A 21,956-nucleotide genomic window follows, 5' to 3' on the forward strand; every position below is an offset into this window, starting at 1 on the left:
CAATGAAAAGGAATATGAAGTACTAAAACAATACAACATGGATGAATTTGGCTTCCTTTTTTTGTTGTTCTTTTTATTTTATTTTTTAAGGACCTCTACCAACATGAACATTTTGCTAAGTGAAAGCAACCAGACACAAAGGACCACTTATTGTTTGATTCAATCTATATGAAATGTCCCCAAGTAGGCAAATCTATAGAGACAGGAATTAACATAGTAGTTGCCTAGGGGTAGGAGGGTAATGGGGGAAATGGAAAGCAACTGCTAATGGGCACAGCGTTTCTTTCTGGGGGGATGAAAATGTTCTAAAATTGATTGTGGTGATGGTTCTGCTTGTTTATGAATAGGCTGAAATCTATTGAACTGTACATTGTATTTAGTTTTTTTAGAGACAGAGCCTCACTCTGTTTCCCAGACTGGAGTATAGTAGTGCCATCATAGCTCTCCACAGTTTCATACTCCTAGGCTCAAGAGATCCTTCCGGCCGGGCGCGGTGGCTCAAGCCTGTAATCCCAGCACTTTGGGAGGCCGAGACGGGCGGACCACAAGGTCAGGAGATCGAGACCATCCTGGATAATATGGTGAAACCCTGTCTCTACTTAAAAATACAAAAAAAAAAAAAAAAAAACTAGCCGGGCGACGAGGCGGGCGCCTGTAGTCCCAGCTACTCGGGAGGCTGAGGCAGGAGAATGGCGTAAACTCGGGAGGCGGAGCTTGCAGTGAGCTGAGATCTGGCCACTGCACTCCAGCCTGGGTGGCAGAGCGAGACTCCGTCTCAAAAAAAAAAAAAAAAAGAAAAAAAGAAAAAAAAAAAAACAAAAAGAGATCCTTCCACCTCAGCCTCCCGAGTAGTTAGGACTACAGGCATGTGCCACCATGCCCGGCTAAGTTTTCATTTTCTTTAAAAAAATTTTTTTTAGAGACAGGGTCTAGCTCTGTTGCCCAGGCTGATCTCAACTCCTGGCCTCAGGCAATCCTCCCACCTTGGCCTCCAAAGCACTGGGGTTATAGGTGTGCGTCACCACACCCTGAGTTGTTCATTTTAAATGGGTGAATTTTATGATGTGTGAATTACATTTCTTTCTTTTTTTTTGAGATGGAGTTTCACTCTTGTCACCTAGGCTGGAGTTCAGTGATATGATCTTGGCTCACCGCAACCTCCGCCTCCTGGGTTCAAGCAATTCTCCTGCCTCGGCCTCCTGAATAGCTGAGATTATAGGCATGCACCACTATGCCCAGCTTTTTCTTTTTCGTTTTTTTTGTATTGTTAGTAGAGATGGGGTTTCACCATGTTGGCCAGGCTAGTCTTAAACTCCTGGCCTCAGCCTCCAAAATGCTGGGATTATAGGCGTGAGCCACCTATAAGCTACTCAGCTGGGCCTGAGTAGCTGGGACTACAAGCACGCGCCACCACTCCCGGCTAATTTTTTTGTTTGTTTCTTTGTATTTTTAGTAGAGATGGGGTTTCGCCATGTTGGCCGGGCTGGTCTCAAACATCTGACTTCAGGTGATCCACCCACCTCGCCCTCCTAAAGTGCTGAGATTACAGGCATGAGGCACTACTCCCAGTGAATTATATTTCAATATAATTCAGTGATGTAATATAATTGCATAATTGTTATCATTTCTCCCTGATGTATTATTGGAATGGATATGACATCTGAATGGGGATGCCTTTGAGGAAAGAGATTTCAAAAAATGAACAGTGAGTGGCATAATCGTGGCTTGCTGTAACCTTGAACTCTTGGGCTCCAGTGATCCTCCTGCCTCCGCTCCCCGAGTAGCTGGAACTACAGGCATGTGCCACCACATCTGGCTAATTTTTGAAATTTTTTGTAGAGACAAGGTCTCACTAAGTTGCCTAAACTGGCCTCAAACTCCTAGCCACAAACAATCCTCCCACCTTGGCCTCCCAAAATGCTGGGATTACAGGTGTGAGCCACACCGGGCCACTTACTTTCTTCTTGATTCCTATTTCAGAAGAAAATCATAACCAATTTGCATTTGTGTGAAAAGGCCACCATAGTACATTTAAGGTGCTCCCACAGGACATTTAAATTATCTTGCTTATTGCTACAACCTAATGAGGAACAACTTAGATTTGATTTCACTGGAAAATACTGTATCTTTTTTTTTTTTTTTTTTTTGAGATGGAGTCTTACTCTGTTGCCCAGGCTGGAGTGCAATGACAAGATATCGGCTCACTGCATCCTCCGCCTGCCGGGTTCGAGTGATTCTCTCGCCTCAGCCTCCCGAGTAGCTGGGATTACAGGCACCCACCATCATGCCCAGCTAATTTTTTATATTTTTGTAGAGGCAGGGTTTCAACATGTTGGCCAGGCTGGTCTTGAACTCCTGACCTCAGGTGATCTGCCCACCTCGGCCTCCCAAAGTGCTGGGATTACGGGCATGAGCCACTGCAACTGGCTAACACTACGTCTTATTATATTGATGATATAATGTTAATCTCTCAATTCAAATATCCAGCTAAGACTGAATTGGAAGGGCTTGTTAATCCTGTAACCACCAGGGAGGGGCTGATTACCTGGCTAAAATGCAAGGCTTAGTATAAATGGTAAAATTCTTAGAAATTACTTGGGCTAGGCTGGGTGTGGTGGCTCATGCCTGTAATCCCAGTGTGGGAGCCGAAGTGCCACTGCACTTCAGCCTGGGTGACAAGGACAAGAGTGGGAGGCCAAGGCAGGTGGATCACTTGAGGTCAGGAGTTGGAGACCAGCCTGGCCAACATGGCGAAACCCCGTCTCTACTAAAAATACAGAAATTAGCCGGGTTTGGTGGCACGCGTCTGAAATCCCAGCTACTCAGGAGGCTGAGGCAGGAGAATTGCTTGAACCCGGGAGGCAGAGGTTGCAGTGAGTCAAGATCTCGCCACTGCACTCCAGCCTGGGTGACAGAGTGAGACTCTGTCTCAAAAAAAAAAGAAAAGAAAAAAGAAAGAAATTACTTGGACTAGAGCCACTAGAAACATTCCCAAACATCCAAAATTAAGTTGCTAGCTACAAGACAGAGGAAAAAGGCACAAAAATTGGTTCAATTTATTGGTTCCTGGAGAAATCACATACCACGTTTGGGAATTTTATCAACCCTTGTTCTCAAAGTTAAGACAGAAAGGGGAGCTAATTTACATGGAGCTTTGAAAAATGAACAAATGGCAGACTCTTTGGGAACTTCGGAGAGATTCCTTTGGGGCCATAGCACCTCAGTGTTCAAATGATGTTAGCAGTGTCAGCAACCGACTCACGCTCATGGAGCTTCTTACCAAAGCCTGTGACTGCCCCTCAGGGATGGTCATGGGGATCTGGGACTAGAAAGTTACCTGAGGCTTCTGGCAGGTATATGTCCTTTGAAAAACAGTCATTGGCCTGTTACTGGGCTTTAATGGACTGCTTCTATAATGGAAGGACATAAAATTATTTTGAGATCTGAAAACCCAGGACAGAGAACATTCTGGGGGAGAACCAGGGCCCTGACAATATGAAGGACTTCATTTTACCATTCTCCAGAGCAATTTGGTGACATATATAAAAATCTTAAAAAATATACATATGATTTGACTCAAATTCTCTTGAAACTTTGTTGTGAGGAAAAAATAATGACTGGAAAAACATTTTTTTGTTATAGGATACTCAATTATCCTATAACATTTGTTTATACAGAGAAAAATGGCAACAGCCTGAATGTCTTAAATGAGGAGATTCATGAAGCCATTAAGGAGTAACTTGCAGATATGTATTTATTAATGTGATATTATACATATATACACACACAGAGAGAATATATATAGAGAGAGAGGTTACATATATATACATATATATAAAGAGACACATGTAGAGAGATGGGATCTTGCTATGTTGCCCAGGCTGGTCAAACTCCTGGCCTTAAGCAGTCCTCCCACCTTGGCCTCCCAAAGCACTGGGATTACAGGCATGAGCCATCTCCCCTGGCTATAATTTTTAGTTAAGAGGAAAATAGTTCATAAAATAAAACCTTTGACACCCGTAACCATAATTATAGTGGGACATCTGCAGCTTTGGCACAGAGCACTGGGACTTCAAACTGAACACAAAATAATGATTTTTAAAAACTGAGTAATTTGATCAAATCATTGCTGCCAGGCTATCCAATTTTGTGTATGTTTTTCTTTAATGTAAATGGTAAGTATATGTTCATGTTACCACATTGTGTCCATAGCTAATGTCTGGAAAGCTTCGTGAATGGAGGCAGATAGGTGTCTGTCCTGTTGGTTGCTAGATCCCCAGTGCCTCGCACAGTACCTGATATGTAGGAAGTGCTTAGTAAATAGTTGTTGATTAAGTAGACGAATACTGATGTTTCATACTTTTCCCAACAATTTCTCTTTTGCATTAAAATTCCAGGCATTCCTTTAATTCCTGGTTTCTTCAGAAACAGTGGGAAATGCTCTTCTAAGAAAAATCTTACTCTAAGGGATCAACCTGCTTTATTTCCCTTTTCAGAAAATGGCCACCCAGCAGGAAGCCTCTGATGAGAGGATCTCCCAGTTTGATTATGATTTTCTGCCAGAGCTGTCTGCTATTCTGGGCATAGATGCAGTGCAGTTGGCAAAGGAAATGGAAGAAGATCAGCAGAAAGTGCAGGCAAAAATGCGGAAAGGCTACAACTCTCAAATGCGCAGTGAAGCGAAAAGGTTAAAGACTTTTGTGACCTATGAACCGTACAGCTCATGGACACCGCAGGAGATGGCGGCCGCTGGGTTTTACTTCACTGGGGTAAAAGCTGGGGTTCAGTGCTTCTGCTGTAGCCTCATCCTCTTTGGTACCAGCCTCAGGAGACTCCCCATAGAAGACCACAAGAAGTTTCATCCAGACTGTGGGTTCCTTCTGAACAAGGATGTTGGTAACATTGCCAAGTATGACATAAGGGTGAAGAATCTGGGGAGCAGGCTGAGAGGAGGTAAAATGAGGTACCAACAAGAGGAGGCTAGACTTGGATCCTTCAGGAACTGGCCATTTTATGCCCAAGGGATATCCCCACCTGTGCTCTCAGAGGCTGGTTTTGTCTTTACAGGTACCTTGAAATTATTCTCTGAAGTGTTTCTCTGGCGTTTTAAGTTTAGGTTTCATTTTTCAATTGCTTTTGCAATATTTGGCTAAACTTTCTTCTCTGGTTAAATGTGTTATATTAGGTATAAGGTCTAGTTTATTAAAATTCAACGTCAATATTTTTATTTTTGCTCATTTTATATTTAGTACAGCCTGTGTTAATTTGCCAAATATACATAAAATAAGAAAGCTACTTCTCCTTAAACTTGGACCTTAGAAAATACTGGCTGTATTCTTTTTTTTTTTTTTTTTTTTTGAGACGGAGTCTCACTCTGTCGCCCGGGCTGGAGTGCAGTGGCCGGATCTCAGCTCACTGCAAGCTCCGCCTCCCGGGTTCACGCCATTCTCCTGCCTCAGCCTCCCGAGTAGCTGGGACTACAGGCGCCCGCCACCTCGCCCGGCTAGTTTTTTGTATTTTTTAGTAGAGACGGGGTTTCACCGTATTAGCCAGGATGGTCTCGATCTCCTGACCTTGTGATCCGCCCGTCTCGGCCTCCCAAAGTGCTGGGATTACAGGCTTGAGCCACCGCGCCCGGCCCTGGCTGTATTCTTAAGGCCCTGAAAAGATTAAATAACTCATGTGGTCATCCTGTTATCAGTCTCCTCACTCATCCTCCTTCTACGGCTCTTACATGATCTTTCTTTGATTCTTCTCATCGCTGCAGTATTGGAGGGTTTTGTTTGTTTGTCCTAGCCCTGCCCTAGGGGTTATGATACGTAAATGAGAATTCTAACAATAACACCGATGATTTACTGAGTACTGTACCTACTTTATGCTAGGCATAGAGTGAGTATCCAATGAATTTACCCCTTTCTCTCCCATTTCACAGCTGAGTTCATGGAGGCTCAGAGAGTTTAAGAAACATGCCTATGTTTCTACCGAAATGTCATGGCAAAGCTAAAACGTAGATTTTCTAATTGCACGTTACTTCAGCTGGTCCTGGTGTTAGTCGGCTTCCCTATCACTTTGACCCTGAGAGCTCAAAGAGCAACACACCAGCTCTAGGAGGCAGCTGGGGAAGGATATTGAGTTACACCGCTTAGGGTTCTGTACCTGGAGCGCAGCCGTGGTGGAGGGGCCCATTTTGGGTGGTGGGACTGTGGATGGAGACTCAGGCTAATAAGATCGGGAGTGCACAGGCACGCTGGAGCATGTCTTGCTCCTGCACAAAACAATCAACTCTGTGTACATACCCTCTGGTGCCACTGCCAGGCAATCTAAATATTTTCCTTCATATATAGGTAAACAGGACACGGTACAGTGTTTTTCCTGTGGTGGATGTTTAGGAAATTGGGAAGAAGGAGATGATCCTTGGAAGGAACATGCCAAATGGTTCCCCAAGTAAGTAGATAATTTTTGCTTAAATCTTTCTTTCTTTCTTTCTTTCTTTCTTTCTTTCTTTCTTTCTTTCTTTCTTTCTTTCTTTCTTTCTTTCTTTCTTTCTTTCTTTTCTTTCTTTCTTTCTTTCTTTTTCTTTCTTTCGACAGAGTCTTGCTGTGCCACCCAGACTGGAGTATAGTGGCATGACTTCAGCTCGCTGCAACTTCTGCCTCCCAGGTTCAAGTGATTCTCCCGCCTCAGCCTTCTGAGTAGCTGGGATTATAGGTGAGCACCACCAAGACAGGCTAATTTTTGTATTTTTAGCCCCTTAAGATTTTTAATTTGTAGATTTCCTCTTTATCCATCTCTTTTTTCTTGTCACTTATTTGTTAAAGAAGCCATGTAATCTGTCCTGTAAAATTCCGTCTACTCTAGATTTGGCAAATGTGTTCCTCTGGCATCGTCTAACATATTCCTCTACCTTCTGCATTTCCAGGAACCTGACACTTGGATCTAGCAGTCTGGTCAGGCTCAGATTCTTTTTTCTTTCTTTCTTTCTCTCTTTCTCTCTTTCTCTCTTTCTCTCTTTCTTTCTTTCTTTCTTTCTTTCTTTCTTTCTTTCTTTCTTTCTTTCTTTCTTTCTTTCTTTCTTTCTTTCTTTCTTTCTTTTCTTTTTCCAAATTAAGTCAAGGAAAGCTACCTCACTGTCTATCCTTCAATATACTATCCTCCTTAACTTTTTTCCCGCCTACTTCCTTCTTCTCCATCTTCCTCTTCGTCCTACTTCCTCCTTCAGGTCTCCTTCCTCCTCCTAGCCCCCTCCACTTCTTTTCTTCTTCGTTTCTCCTTCCTCTCTCCTTCCCTCCCTCCTTCCTTCCCTCCTTCCTTCTCTTTCTTCCTTCCTTCCTTCCTCCCTCCCTCTCTCTCTCTCTCTCTTTATCTCTTTCTCTATTCTCTCTCTCTCTCTCTCTCTCTCTCTTCTTTCTTTCGACAGTCTCACTCTCTTGCCCAGGCTTGAGTGCAGCAGTACCATCGTGGCTCACTGCAACCTCTACCTCCTGGGTTCAAGTGATTCTCCTTCCTCACCCACCCAGGTCTGGGATTACAGGTGCACGCCGCCACACCTGGCTAATTTTTGTATTTTTAGTAGAGATGGGGGTCTCTCCATATTGGCGAGGCTGGTCTCGAACTCCTGACCTCAGGCAGTCCACCTGCCTTGGCCTCCCAAAGTGCTGGGATTATAGGCATGAGCCACTGCGCCCAGCCTCAGATTCTATTTTCTTTAACAAATATTTGTCACACACCTACTACATGCAAAGTTGTTGGTTGGATGCTAAATTAACCGCAAACCTGGGCACAGTTATTTACATTTATAAGTTATCTTGCACATGGACAGCCATGCCCACAAAACTGAATGGAGGCCCAGCACGGTGGCTCACGCCTATAATCCCAGCACTTTGGGAGGCCAAGGCATGTGGATCATTTGAGGTCAGTAGTTCAAGACCAGCTTGGCCAACATGGTAAAACCCTGTCTCTATTAAAAATACAAAAATTGGCCAGGCGTGGTGGCAGGCATCTGTAATCCTACCTACTTGGGAGGCTGAGGCAGGAGAACTGCTTGAGCCCGGGAGGCAGAGGTTGCAGTGAGCTGAGATCGCACCACTGCACTCTAGCCTGGTCAACAGAGCAAGACTCCATCTCAAAAAAAAAAAAGGTTGGGCACAGTGGCTCATGCCTGTGATCCCAGCACTTTGGGAGGCCAAGGCGGGCAAATCACTTGAGGCTAGAAGTTCAAGTGATGAACTCTCCTCTCCCCTCTCCCCTCTCTCCTCTCCCATCTCCCCTCTCCCCTGGCCAACATGGTGAAACCCCGTCTCTACTAAAAATACAAAAATTAGCCAAGCGTGGTGGTGCATGCCTGTAGTCCTAGCTACTTGGGAGGCTGAGGCAGGAAATTGCTTGAACCCGGGAGGCAGAGGTTGCAGTGAGCTGAGATCACACCACTGCGCTGCAGCCTGGGCAACAGAGTGAGACTCTATCTCAAAAGAAAAAAAAAGGGAATGGATATCTTTGATATGTTTTGATATGTTATGTGGGAAAGCAATATGTACAATAAGTGCAGTGTGAGACTTTGAAAACGTTTAAAACCACTAAACTGTACATGGAGTTGTTTGAAAATACATAGAAAAACTTATGAAAATATATAAACCAAACTGTAGATACTTCTGGATCTGGATTTGTCAGGGGGTGAAGTAGTGACAGATTTTCACATTTATTTTGTTCATTGCTGTCTTGTTTAAATTTTTGGAAACAAGTATATATTACTTTTGCAGTTGAAAAGAAAGTGAGGAGATTAGGAGGGAGGAAGTAAATAAGGGAGGAGAGGAGAAAGAGAGGCAGGAAGAGGAGAAAGTTAGACAAGCAGATTATAGGGACGAATGAAGCTAGAATTGTGAAATCATTTGATGGTCACTCTGGCTCCTTGACGAATCAAAACAGCCCCCCAGGCAGTCCTTGTCCGAGCTGAAGTGCGCCATTTATGCTTATGTAACAGTGAACAGCAGCCCTGGCTGGAGCACAAGCCACTGCTCGTGGGCACCTGTCTCAGCTCGGGCCTCAGCTCAGGCTTCACTTAGCCTCAGGGTCACTGTGTTTAGTGTCGCTGGGTTATACACTGGACAAGTGCCAGTGGCACCATTCACACATTATCACATTATCACGTGACTAGCACCTACTAGAGCCGCACATCCTGTCTGGAGGGGCCTTCATGTGCCTTCTCTAACATAGGACGGAGGGTAAGGTAATAAGCACAGGGAGGGGAGACAGCAGTCCAGCAACCCCTCCTAGAGCAGGAAGGAGCTCAGGCCATCAGACAAGGGCAGGGGGTAGTGCAGAGGCTTAGGAGATAGAGCCAGGCTTGAATCTGCTGCTACCTGACTACCAGACCCTAGACAAGGGACTGACTTTATCTGAATCTCATATGTAAAATGCAGTGTCAACCTAAAAAAAAAATTTAGAGAAATATATCCCCAAATATGTCAAATTTATTCAGGAATAAGAAAAGAGGGTTATGATTTGGAATGCACTATGGTAAACCACAGGCATGTGCAATGAGGGCAAAGGGAAGTTTTCTTGGCAAAAGGGAGAAGTTCACATAAGCTGCTTAGAAACAGAGTTCATAGCAGGGCATGGTAGCTCATATGTGTAATCACAGCTATGTGGGAGGCTGAGGCGGGAGGGTCGTTGGAGGCCAGGAGTTGGAGATCAGCCTGGGCAATATGACAAGGCTCCAGTTTCTTGAGAGAGAGAGAGAGAGAAGAGAGGGGAGAGGGGAGAGGCGAGAGGGGCGAAGAGAATTCCTTGGTTCTGAAGGCTCAAAGCCAGAGTTGTTGTGTGTTCATTGGTGGAGATGCCATTCCTGGGCAGGTGTTCTTTTGAGAGCATCTCATCTCATCTTATCTTATCTGAATTGCTGCAGTCCTAAAGAATGTGCAGTGATAAACCTTGTCATAGAAATATGTGCATACATGCAAGCAATGCAAAGCAGGAGATGTGTGACACGCATGAAGGGATTTTTATGGGATTCTTAGAAAGTCTTTGGAACCGTTCCTATCTTGGACATGTAAACCTGAACCCCACTCCTTTGTGCCTTCCCAGCCCTATTTTGTGTGGGTCTGACAAAAGTGGTTTCATCTTGGTATCTGCAACTTCCACAGCAGATAATAATATACAGCTTGTCTGGTGGCTGTAAGGATGAGAAAAAAAGTATATGGATCAAATGCTTTGTAAAAATTACGATGTATAATGTGAGGATGACTGATGACCAACTGTTTTGCCTTTCATTTGTTTGTCATCATAAGCATTTGGTCAGTCAATAAAATTTAAGAGCTGGAATTAGAGCAAGAATCCCCAAGTTTCTTGCTGGTTACTCTGTTTTTAGTTTTTGGGGCTTTAATTTGTTGCTTCTTTTATAAACTCTCAACAAAATGAGTATACCCTAACACTTTTTAAAATGTGGCACTCCATAAATGTAAGCTGATTTTATGGTAATTTTTTAAGGTACTGAGTTCCTCCTCAATCCACATAAATCCTGAGGACAGGGAACCACGCTGTGCATTGTGTGCCGTATGGATTATGTGCAGACTTAGGGCAATCTTTGGAAGATTTATACACCTGAAAACTGGGGACCCTGGCTGCCTATCACATAGAATCGTGACCCTGGGGAAATATACAGATCATCTGATGGCATCCATGTTCTCCTGTGATTTATTTAAGAGAATGATGGCAAGGTTGGTCACCTCCCCACTAGTGGAAGAGCAGGGACTAATGCTCCAGCCTTTGGGTTTGCAACCCATTCTTTGCTACAGCACCATAGAAAGAAAACTTAAATTTGAATTGGAGGAATTTTTTTTTTTTTTGAGACAGAGTCTCACTCTGTCGCCCAGGCTGGAGTGTAGTGGTACAATCATGACTCACTGCAAACTCTGCTTACCAGGTTTAAGTGATCCTCCTCCTGCCTCAGCCTCTCAAGTAGCTGGGATTACAGGTGCCTGCCACCATGCCTGGCTAATTTTTGTAGTTTTAGTAGAGATGGGCTTTCACCATGTTGACCAGGCTGGTCTCGAACTCCTGGCCTCAAGCAATCCACCTGCCTCAGCCTCCAAAAGTGCTGGGATTACAGGCATGATCCCCCATGCCCACCTAAATTGGAGGAATTTTTAAAAGTTAATTTTAAAACTGCTTCTCTTTTATGGGAAATGAATGTGTTTTTAAAATGGTATTCAATATGCTCTTTTTAAAAAAAATAAAAAATTATAAATTAACATCCATTACTTTTTTTTTTTTGAGACAGAGTCTTGCTCTGTTGCCCAGGCTAGCATGCAGTGGCATGATTTCAGCTCACTGCAACCTCCACCTCCCAGGGTCAAGCAATTCTCCTGCCTCAGCTCCTGAGTAGCTGGGATTATAGGCACCTGCCACCACACCCAGCTAATTTTTGTACTTTTAGTAGAGACAGGGTTTCACCATCTTGGCCAGGCTGGTCTCGAACTCCTGATCTCGTGATCCACCTGCCTCGGCCTCCCGAAGTGCTGGGATTCCAGGTGTGAGCCATCATGCCTGGTGCCTAATATACATTACTTTTTAATGCATGGTAATTTTTTGTTCGGTAGATAAATATATTATTGTTATTTTAAAAAGATTTTTTGTATTTATTTTTGAGACTGGGTCTCAGTCTGTTGCCCAGGCTGGAGTGCAGCAGCCTGATCGTGGCTCAGTGCAGCCTCTACCTCCCCAGGCTCAGGTGATCCTTCCCGCTCAGCCTCCCGAGTAGCTGGTACAACAGAGGTGTGGCACCATGCCTGGCTAATTTTTGTATTTTTTGTAGAGATGGGGTTTCGCCATGTTGCCCAGGCTAGTCTTGAACTCCTGGATGTGAGCCACTGCATCTGGCCTATTATTTTAAATGTAGTTCTCTTTACTGCCAGTAGCTTTCATATAACCCCAGGTACTAGATTTAGTCACCACTGCTTAATTCCAAAAAACAAAAGCTCCATCCTATATTTACTGTAAATCAGTCTCGTTGATTGTGTTGTATATTTTATTTCAAGAAAAAAGTTAATCTGAAGATTTAATTTTAAATAACTACACATGTTGTCACTAATAGAAATAAAAAATAATTATATGAGAATAATGGTAATTCTCCTAAGTAAGTTTTGTGGTAAATTTTTGGGCAATTTTATTGAAGTATAATACAATTCAACAATTCATTACGTTTTTATAAATGTTCATTGTGATATAGGACAGCTCTATCACAGTATCGGGGTAAATTTTAAATATATTCATTAATTACAGATGTGAATTTCTTCAAAGTAAGAAATCCTCAGAGGAAATTGCCCAGTATATTCAAAGCTACAAGGGATTTGTTGACATAACGGTAATGTAGAACAGCAATTTTTTTCTCAAGTCTTTGGATTACCTACAAATGTCTGACTCAGAAGGGCGTAGGCATTCTTTTTATGTCACGGGTTTGATTTCTTTCTTCCTTTTTCCTTTCATTCCCCTGGCTCCCATCTTCAAAGTGAAAAAATATCACATTCACTTGCTGACCTAGAGCCTTTCTCTTTTTCCAGAGCTGGCTTCTGATGGGCTCTGCTTGCCTTCCTGATAGTCTTCCCCTTTATGAATGAAGCCACTTGGCCCAGCTTCTCCCTGCTGCCCCATCTGCACGCTTGCTATGATCTCCTGACCTATGCACTGTCACCCACAGTGGGCCGCAGAGCTGGCTCTTCCCAGCTGGCTAACTATCCTGTATCAGTACAAATTTCCTAGTGGAGAGTGATGGGAAATTGAATCCAAACTGGCTTAAACAAAAATGAGAATGTATTGATTAACATGACTCAGAAGACCAGAGCTCTATAGAGAACATGGCCTGACAGTGGGGGAAGAGAGGTGTTTCCCCAAAAAGAAATTGGGTGCAGCTTTCCCAGAAGAATCAGTTGCTCAATATATAATACCCTGATGAATTTAGATACCATTCTATGTCTCTTACTTCCTCATTCGTCAAAGTACATCTGTGATATCTAAATGCAAGTCTGTTTTCAAGGTCAGTTTCCGGAAACAGTGACCCTGAGAAGGCTTCCTGCTGAGTATGCATAAACATTCACAGCTTGCATGCGTGTGTGTGTGTGTGTGTGTGTGTGTGTGTGTGTGTGTATTTGCTTGCTTGCACTGCATAAAAACAATTGCAACATCAGCAGAAATCAAAATTAAAGAAATGATTCTCCTACGACCCTGCCGTTCCATCCAATGAAACTCTTCATTCTGGGGAAAGGTTCCTTCAGTTCTTGTTCACAGATATGTATATACTTCATAAGTCAAACTATCAGGCCAGGCGCAGTAGCTCATGCCTGTAATCCCAGCACTTTGGGAGGCCGAGTTGGGCGGATCTCTTGAGATCAGGTGTTCGAGACCAACCTCAAGACTTCCCACATGGGCCAGGCGCGGTGGCTCACGCCTGTAATCCCAGCACTTTGGGAGACAAGATGGACAGATCACGAAGGTCAGGAGATCAAGACCATTCTGGCTAACACGGTGAAACCCCATCTCTACTAAAAATACAAAAAATTAGCCAGGCGTGGTGGTGGGCGCCTGTAGTCCCAGCCACTCAGGAGGCTGAGGCAGGGGAATGGTGTGAATCCGGGAGGCGGAGCTTGCAGTAAGCCAAGGTCACGCCACTGCAGTCCAGCCTGGGCGACAGAGCAAGACTCTGTCTCAAAAAAAAAAAAACTTCAACATGGTGTCTGTCTCTACTAAAATTACAAAAAAAAAAAAAAAAAAAAAAAAAAAATTAGCTGGGTGTGGTGGCACATGCCTGTACTACTCGGGAGGTTGAGCAGGGGAATCACCTGAACCCAGGAGGCGGAGGTTGCAGTGAGACGAGAATGTGCCACTGCACTTCTCAAAGTGGAAGTGAGTGAGACTCTGCCTCAAAAAAAAAAAAGACAATCAACGACTTGAATTTTAATTTCTCTCAGGGAGAACATTTTGTGAATTCCTGGGTCCAGAGAGAATTACCTATGGCATCAGGTAAAAACTCAAACATTTTCCAGAGGCTTTGCTTGTTTATTTCTTCTTCTGATTTTTTTGTCCCTATCTCTTTTTGTCTTTTCTTCCCCCATGTGTTTTGAAGCACACTCTAGATACCATTCCATCTGTAACTGTGAAGGGACAGCTTGAACACTGATACTTGCAATATCAAAGCCTACTGGTCTCTTTAATTTGTGCAGCAGCAATAAAGATATAGAAAAAAAAAAAAGACTAAAGCCTGCTGGTCTCACCCTGTGCTTTTCATTCAAGCTTATTGCAATGACAGCATCTTTGCTTACGAAGAACTACGGCTGGACTCTTTTAAGGACTGGCCCTGGGAGTCAGAGGTGGGAGCTGCAGCACTGGCCAAAGCAGGTCTTTTCTACACAGGTGAGTCAGTAGGTTGTGACCACTTGCTTGCTTGACCTTTAATTCCCACATAGACTTGATGCTCCTGGGCTTGCGTTTAGCTACACTCGGCAATCTCCACTAGCTTCAGCATTTCTTTTTCTTTTCTTTTCTTTTTTCCTTGGAGACAGAGTCTCGCTCTGTTGCTGGAATGCAGTGGCACAATCTCGGCTCACTGCAACCTCCGCCTCCCAGGTTCAAGTGATTCTCCTGCCTCAGCCTCTGGAGTAGCTGGAACCACAGGCGTGTGCCACCACACCCAGCTACTTTTTTGTATTTTTAGTAGAGACGGGGTTTCGCTGTACTAGTCAGAATGGTCTCAATCTCCTGATCTCGTGATCCGCCCACCTTGGCCTCCCAATGCTGGGATTACGGGCGTGAGCCACCATACCAGGCCTCGCTTCAGCATTTCTTATAGATTCTTTTTCTTTTCTTTCTATTTTTAGAAACAGGGTCACCCAGGCTGGAGGGCAGTGGTGAGATCATGGCTCACTGCAGCCTCGACCTCCTGGGCTCAAGCAATCCTCCTGCCTTGGCTTCCCAAAATGCTGGGATTACAGGTGTGAGCCACTGCACCTGACACAGATCCCTTTTCTTTCCTGCATCATAAATCCTCTCCCAGTTTTCTATTCCTCCCTTAGGTGGTAAACCTTCACATTTGAAACCTGAAGGTCTGGACTAACAATGAATACAAGTATTCTATTTGTGATCATCATCGTGTCTTTTCTTTCTACACATCACTCTCCTCACCTCTTGTCCCCCGACAAGGTGCTCCTAGAAACTGTCACAGGACACTTCTGCTTATATTTCTTTCATCAGAACTTAATTGTATGGGCCAGGTATGGTGGCTCACACCTGTAATCCCAGCACTTTGGGAGGCCGAGGTGGGTGGATCACCTGAGGTCAGGAGTTGGAGACCAGCCTGGCCAATATGGTGAAACTTCGTCTCTACTAAAAATACAAAGAATTAGCCAGACATGGTGGTGGGTGCCTGTAATCCCAGCTACTTGGGAGGCTGAAGCAGGAGAATTGCTTGAACCTGGGAAATGGAGGTTGCAGTGAGTTGAGATCATGCCATTGCACTCCAGCCTGGGCAACAAGAGTGAAACTCCGTCTCAAAAAGAAAAAAAAAAAAAAAAGGAATTTAGTCAGATGGAGATGACCATACCTAGCTATAAGAGAAGCTGGGAAACCTAATCTTTTTCCTGTGTGACAATGTGCCCAGCTGAAAATTGGGATTTCTATTAGTATGGAAGGATTTGAGATAGTAAGAACATGGATAGCAATCTCTGCCACATTCTGCCTGCAGGAGAAAATCAGGAAATTCATTTTCATGATTCCTAAACATGCAGCATCTTCCACCAGATTGTGACATTTTTCTCTTTAGCTGCTGGTCATTAGGAAGCACCTCTGCAATCCACAAATGATGGGCTGGTTCCTCTCAGCTAAATCTTTACCTAAGATACATGATGATCAGGGAAAGGTTCCTAGGTACCTTGCTGGTCTTGCTCAGACCAAACACATGCATAAGTTACAGTGGAGGTTAACACAGATCTTTAACTGAGAGATCAAGTAGCTGTCACAAATATCACAGAGCAATACAGAGAAAGAGAATGTAGTTGTCACTCTACCTAACAGACATATTCCATTGGGAAAAATAAAATCTGACTGCCTCACCATCTTAAGCCTTTGGAAAGAGTGTTTGCCATTTCTCCCTACTCTACTGTGTCTTCCTCTTGTCAGCCTTCCGCAAGACCCCTCTGACCAGTGTCCTCGCCCTCTTCCTTTCCAGTCCTCCACCTCTCCACACAAATCCTAATCATCTCTCACCCTTTTCAGATCTTGCAAGCTTTAGGATCTCATATTTCTGGGAGGCTTTCCTCTGCTCCAGCTTTCCCAGAGTGGAAGGAAGATGAGAAATGCTCTGTTTCTAGTTTGATCCTTTTGCGGAGCTAAATATCAGTTTCTTTCCAAAGACATATAATTTCACAAAGAGACTTAATCCTATTTCTGGTGTAATAAACCTGGCAGTAATGTGGTAAGATGCAATTAATTCTTCATGCATTCACTTACATAAGGGCTGCTAGATTTGCTGATTTTTTTTTCTTGAGCTCTAAATATATTCTTTCTGATTCATTCATTAAACGAATACTAATTGAGTGCCACATGAGTGCCAAGCACTCTTCTAGGTTCATGTCATTCATTAGTGAGCAAAAACCTCTACCCTAATGGAGCTTATTTTATTTTTATTTTTTGAGACGGAGTTTCACTCTTGTCACCCAGGCTGGAGTGCAATGGTGCTATCTTAGTTCACTGCAACCTCTGTCTCCTGGATTCAAGCGATTCTCCTGCCTCAGCCTCCTGAGTAGCTGGGATTACAGGCATGTGCCACCACGCCCAGCTAATTTTTGTATTTTTAGTAGAGACAGGGTTTCACCATGTTGGCCAGACTGGTCTCAGACTCCTGACCTCAGGTGATCCGCTGGCCTTGGCCTCCCAAAGTGCTGGGATTACGGGCATGAGCCACTGCGCCCAGTCCCCTCATGGAGCTTCAATGCCAGATTCTGGTTGCCAGTCTGTTGATCAAAGGAGAATGGAGCAGAGGGATGGTGCACATCAAAGTGCATGGTGCGTAGGAGCATTCAATGACTACTTGCTGGTTACCCCATTGGTGGACAGAGTCTTATATAGAAAATTGCCTCACTGGTAACCAGCTTCTGACTGTCACAAAACCCAACTGGAGACTGACTAGGCTTTCACTATTACAGGTCTGGTGGTTATTGGACATTAACATGTGGGCATGTTAATGGACAGATGCCCACGCCAGTGGCACTGATCAAGTTTCCTTACTTTTAGGTATAAAGGACATCGTCCAGTGCTTTTCCTGTGGCAGGTGTTTAGAGAAGTGGCAGGAAGGTGATGACCCATTAGAGGATCACACCAGATGTTTTCCCAAGTGAGTAGAATGAATGTTAACCATCTGCGACTTTGGATGTACATCAACAGTTTTTTTTTTTCCCCCCCTCATTTCCTGCCTTATTTTATCTTTAGATCGAGTCTTTATCCACTCCTCTGATTCAGGCTATGAAGGATGAGTCTTCATGTCTTTCATCCCTTTGCTCCATGACCCCCTTCCTGTACTAGCCTTCGCCTCTTTATAGTTATGGCATAGTTTAGGTTAGATTCATATTTTCACATTACATGTTTACATTATCATGACTATATAAATGCTATGCAGAGCTGAAGCTTGTGGTAAATTTTTATTTTTTTCCCCTTCCTTTATTTTCTTTAGGAAGTAGTAACTGTCCTGTTAGTATGTTTGCTTATTTTTTTTTTTCCCTGAGGTAAAATTCACATAGTAACCATTTTATTTATTTATTTATTTATTATTTTTCGTGACAGGGTCTCTCTCTTGCCCAGGTTGGAGTGCAGTGGTGCGGTCATGGCTCACTGCAGCCTTGACCTCTCTGGCTCAAGCAGTCTTCCTCCCTCAGCCTCCCAAGTAGCTGGGAATATAGGCACCTGTCTCCACACCCAGCTAATTTTTTTTTTTTTTTTTTTTTTTTAAGAGACAGGGTCTCCCTATGTTGCCCAGGTTGGTCTCAAACTTCTGGGTTCAAGCAATCCTCCCATCCTGGCTTCCTAAGGTGCTGGGATTATAGGCGTGAGCCACCATGCACCACAATTAAATTATTTTAGAGTGTACAATTCTGTGGCATTTATTATAGTACTTCACAATGTTGTGCAACCACCCCTTCCATCTGGTTCCAAAAAGCTTTCATCGCCCCCAGAGAAAACTCTGTATCCATTAAGCAAGCCCTCCGTATCTCTCCACCCCACTCCATGCCCAGCCCCTGGGATACACCAACTTAATTGGTGTCTATTGATTTATTTGTTCTATTTCCTCTAAATAGAAACATACGGTTTGACCTTTTGCATTTGGATCTTTCACTTGGCATATTGTTTTGAGGTTTATCCATGTTGTAGCTTGCATAAATACTTCCTTCCTTTTTTTTTTTGAGACGGAGTCTCGCTCTGTCGCCCAGGCTGGAGTGCAGTGGCCGGATCTCGGCTCACTGCAAGCTCCGCCTCCCGGGTTTACACCATTCTCCTGCCTCAGCCTCCCGTGTATGGGACTACAGGCGCCCGCCACCTCGCCCAGTTACTTTTTTTTGGTATTTTTTAGTGGAGACGGGGTTTCACCGTGTTAGCCAGGATGGTCTCGATCTCCTGACCTCGTGATCCGCCCGTCTCGGCCTCCCAAAGTGCTGGGATTACAGGCTTGAGCCACCGCGCCCGGCCAGTACTTCCTTCCTTTTGTGACCAAGTAATATTCCATATGGATACACTACATTTTATTTATCCATTCATCTAGTTGCAGATATTTGGGTTGTTTCTACCTTTTGGCTACCATGAGTAATACCGATAGGAACATTTGGGTACAGGTATCTGTTGGAGCATGTAACTATATTCAATTCTTTGGGGCATATACCTAATAATGAAATTGCTAGCTATATAGTAATTCTATGTTTTAACTTTTTTTTTTTTTTTTTTTCAGACAGAGTCTCACTCTGTCACCCAGGCTGGAGTGCAGTGCTGCCATCTCAGCTCACTGCAACCTCCGACTCCCGGGTTCAAGCGATTTTCCTGCCTCATCCTTCTGAGTAGCTGGGATTACAGGTGCCTGCCACCATGCCCAGCTAATTTTTTGTATTTTTATTAGAGACGGGGTTTCACCATGTTGGCCAGGCTGGTCTCAAACTCCAGACCTCAAGTGATCCACCCGCCTTGGCCTCTCAAAGTGCTGGAATTACAAGCGTGAGTCACCGTACCTGGCCTGTTTTAACTTTTTGAGGAACCGCTAAACTGTTTTCCACAGTGCTTGCACCATTTTAAATTCCCACCAACAATGTATGAGGGTTCCAATTTCTCATCAACTTTTTCTGTTTTTAAAAAAATTATAGCCATCTGCTTAATTTTTATGTACATTGCTTATTTTTGTTTCTTGAGAGAAAATTCACATATTAATCATTTTACTTATTTATTTAAGTAAATAAAGACGAATACTAGCTCATCTTCAAATTATCCCAAATGTTTAAATCTCCTCTTAAGTCATCCAGACCTACCAGGTATCTCATCATTTTCATTTTCTGAAAGAGTCATCATCATATTTGTCTTTTTTTTAATTTATTTGAGATGGATTCTTGTTCTGTCACCCAGGCTGGAGTACAGTGGCATGATCTCGGCTCACTGCAACCTCTGCCTCCCAGGTTCAGGCAATTCTCCCTGCCTCAGCATCCCAAGTAGCTGGGACTACAGGCATGCACCACTATGCCTGTCTAATTTTTGTATTTTTAATAGAGATGGGGTTTTGCCATGTTGGCCAGGCTAGTCTGGAACTCCTGACCTCAGGTGATCCACCTGCCTCAACCTCCCAAAGTGCTGGAATTACAGGCGTGAGCCGCCGTGCCCAGCCCATTTTCATCTTGAAGTAGTCATCCACAATTTTCACTTTCTTGAATGAGTTTCCCTGAAAGTCTTCTGGCCTGCTGGATTATGAACAACTTGTCCTATAATCATCCTGGGATCCAGGGATCTTTCTTCACAGGCATCCTGGAGATTATCTCCTCTGTTGTATCTCCCGGATCTAATGTCATCCTCTTCTTGGTTCACTGGCTCATTTTGGTGCAACACTTCATCAGAGTTCACTGTAAAAGACTGCGTAAGACATACACATTTTTAGTTGCACATAATGCATATATAGACATATAGATCTATCTATATATGTTTTTCCTGTATTCTCACACTTACTTGATAGTTTAGCTAGGTGTAGAATTATAGGTTGGAAATCATTTTAATTCTAAATTGTAGAGGCATTGCTACATTTCCACTAGCTCCTAATGTGCTGTTGAGAAGTTCCATGCCTTTCTGATTCTCAATCCTTTGATTGCAAACAACTTTTTTTTTTTTCCTGCTCTGGAAGTTTTTAGAAAAATATCTATTCTACAATTTTATGAAAAAATATTTCTTTTCTGTGAATCTTTAAACTTAATTTTTTTACCCATCAAACTCTTTAGAAATGTTTAATTGCAAGAAGAAATTTGTGTTTTCACTATGTAATTAGTAAGAGTTTTTTTTTTTTTAGAAATGAATATGAACACATACAGATTTTAAAATGAATGCTTCCTGCTGATTTGTATAGTGGTAAAAACAAAAATAAAATAAAATTAATACTTCCATCTAATTTTATTACCTTGAAGGTGTTTTGACAGCAGCAGTTAACCTCATTTTTCTTTCTTATTTGGGCTTAGTATGTAATAAATTATTGTGAACAATGGGGACATTCTACTTAATTCTTGGAATGAGAAGCTAGGATGCAGTCTAGTTTTATTTAGAACTTACTCTGGAATCTATCAACTCCCTTTTATACTATTATTATTGTCATTAGTTTTAGTGTTTTGTTGTTGTTGTTTTTGAGATGGCTCTGTCACCCAGGCTGGAGTGCAGTGGTGTGATCTTGGCTCACTGCAACCTCCGCCTCCCAGGTTCAAGCGATTCTCCTGCCTCAGCCTCCCAAGTAGCTGAGATTACAGGTGCCTCCCACCACGCCTGGCTACTTTTTTGTACTTTTAGTAGAGACAGGGTTTCACCATGTTGGTCAGGCTGGTCTTGAACTCCTGACCTCAAGTGATCCTCCTGCCTCAGCCTCCCAAAGTGCTGGGATTACAGGTATGAGCCACCACACCTGGCCTTTAGTGTTGTTGTTTTTTTTTTTTTTAAAGAGACTGGGTCTTGGCTCTGTCACCCAGGCTGGAGCAAGTGCAGGGGTACAATCCTAGCTCACTGTAGCCTCAAATTCCTGGGCTCAAGCGATCCTCAGCCTCCCCAGTGGCTAGGACTACAAACATGTGTCACCATGCCTGGCTAATTTTTTTAAATTATTTTTTTTGTAGAGATAGAGTCTTGTTTTGTTTCCCAGGCTGGTCTCAAACTCCTGGCTCCAAATGATCCTTCTGCTTCAGCCTTCCAAAGTACTTGGATTACAGGCATGAGCCACAGCTCCCAGCCAACTCCTTTTTGGATTTTTACTCTTCCTTTGCCTCTTTTTAAAAAACTGCAAACCAGTATGTCTCCAAATGAGTGCCTAAAATTTTTATGTATGCTTTAAAGAATGGATAAAAAGCAACCCATGAACCTACTACTAAAGTCAAGAAATTGGACATTATCCATGCCTTAAAAGACCCCCATGGCTGGGTGCAGTGGCTCACGCCTGTAATCTCAGCACTTTGGGAGGCTGATGTGGGCAGATTGTCTGAGCTCAACAGTTCGAGACCAGCCTGGGCAACATGGTGAAATCCCATCTCTATTAAAAAATAGAAAAAATTAACTGGGCATGGTGGCACACGCCTTTAGTCCCAGCTATTAGGGAGGCTGAGGCAGGAGAATGGCTTGAACCTGGGAGGCAGAAGTTGCAGTGAGCCGAGATGGCGCCATTGTACTCCAGGCGACAGAGCAAGACTCCGTCTCAAAAAAAAAAA

At 43.5% G+C, this 21,956-nt stretch overlaps 1 protein-coding gene across 3 annotated transcripts in view; it reads left to right on the top strand.

Moving 5' to 3' along the window:
• The window catches only part of NAIP (NLR family apoptosis inhibitory protein), a 49,392-nt gene that overhangs the window by 4,410 nt on the left and 23,026 nt on the right, over nt 1–21,956 (top strand). For 2 of the 3 annotated variants that reach the window (XM_010380245.2, XM_030926853.1), the window contains exons 2-7: nt 4,497–5,067; nt 6,345–6,444; nt 12,277–12,358; nt 13,959–14,010; nt 14,281–14,400; nt 17,275–17,374. In XM_010380245.2, coding sequence (XP_010378547.2) covers nt 4,500–5,067; nt 6,345–6,444; nt 12,277–12,358; nt 13,959–14,010; nt 14,281–14,400; nt 17,275–17,374 — 1,022 coding nt within the window. In that variant the 5' untranslated portion in view covers nt 4,497–4,499. Of the gene's footprint in view, nt 1–4,496; nt 5,068–6,344; nt 6,445–12,276; nt 12,359–13,958; nt 14,011–14,280; nt 14,401–17,274; nt 17,375–21,956 lie in introns of those variants that run through there. The other variant, XM_030926854.1, reaches the window with a different exon arrangement.

This window comes from Rhinopithecus roxellana, chromosome 3 (assembly GCF_007565055.1).
Source record: "Rhinopithecus roxellana isolate Shanxi Qingling chromosome 3, ASM756505v1, whole genome shotgun sequence".
NCBI classification, from domain to species: Eukaryota; Metazoa; Chordata; class Mammalia; order Primates; family Cercopithecidae; genus Rhinopithecus; species Rhinopithecus roxellana.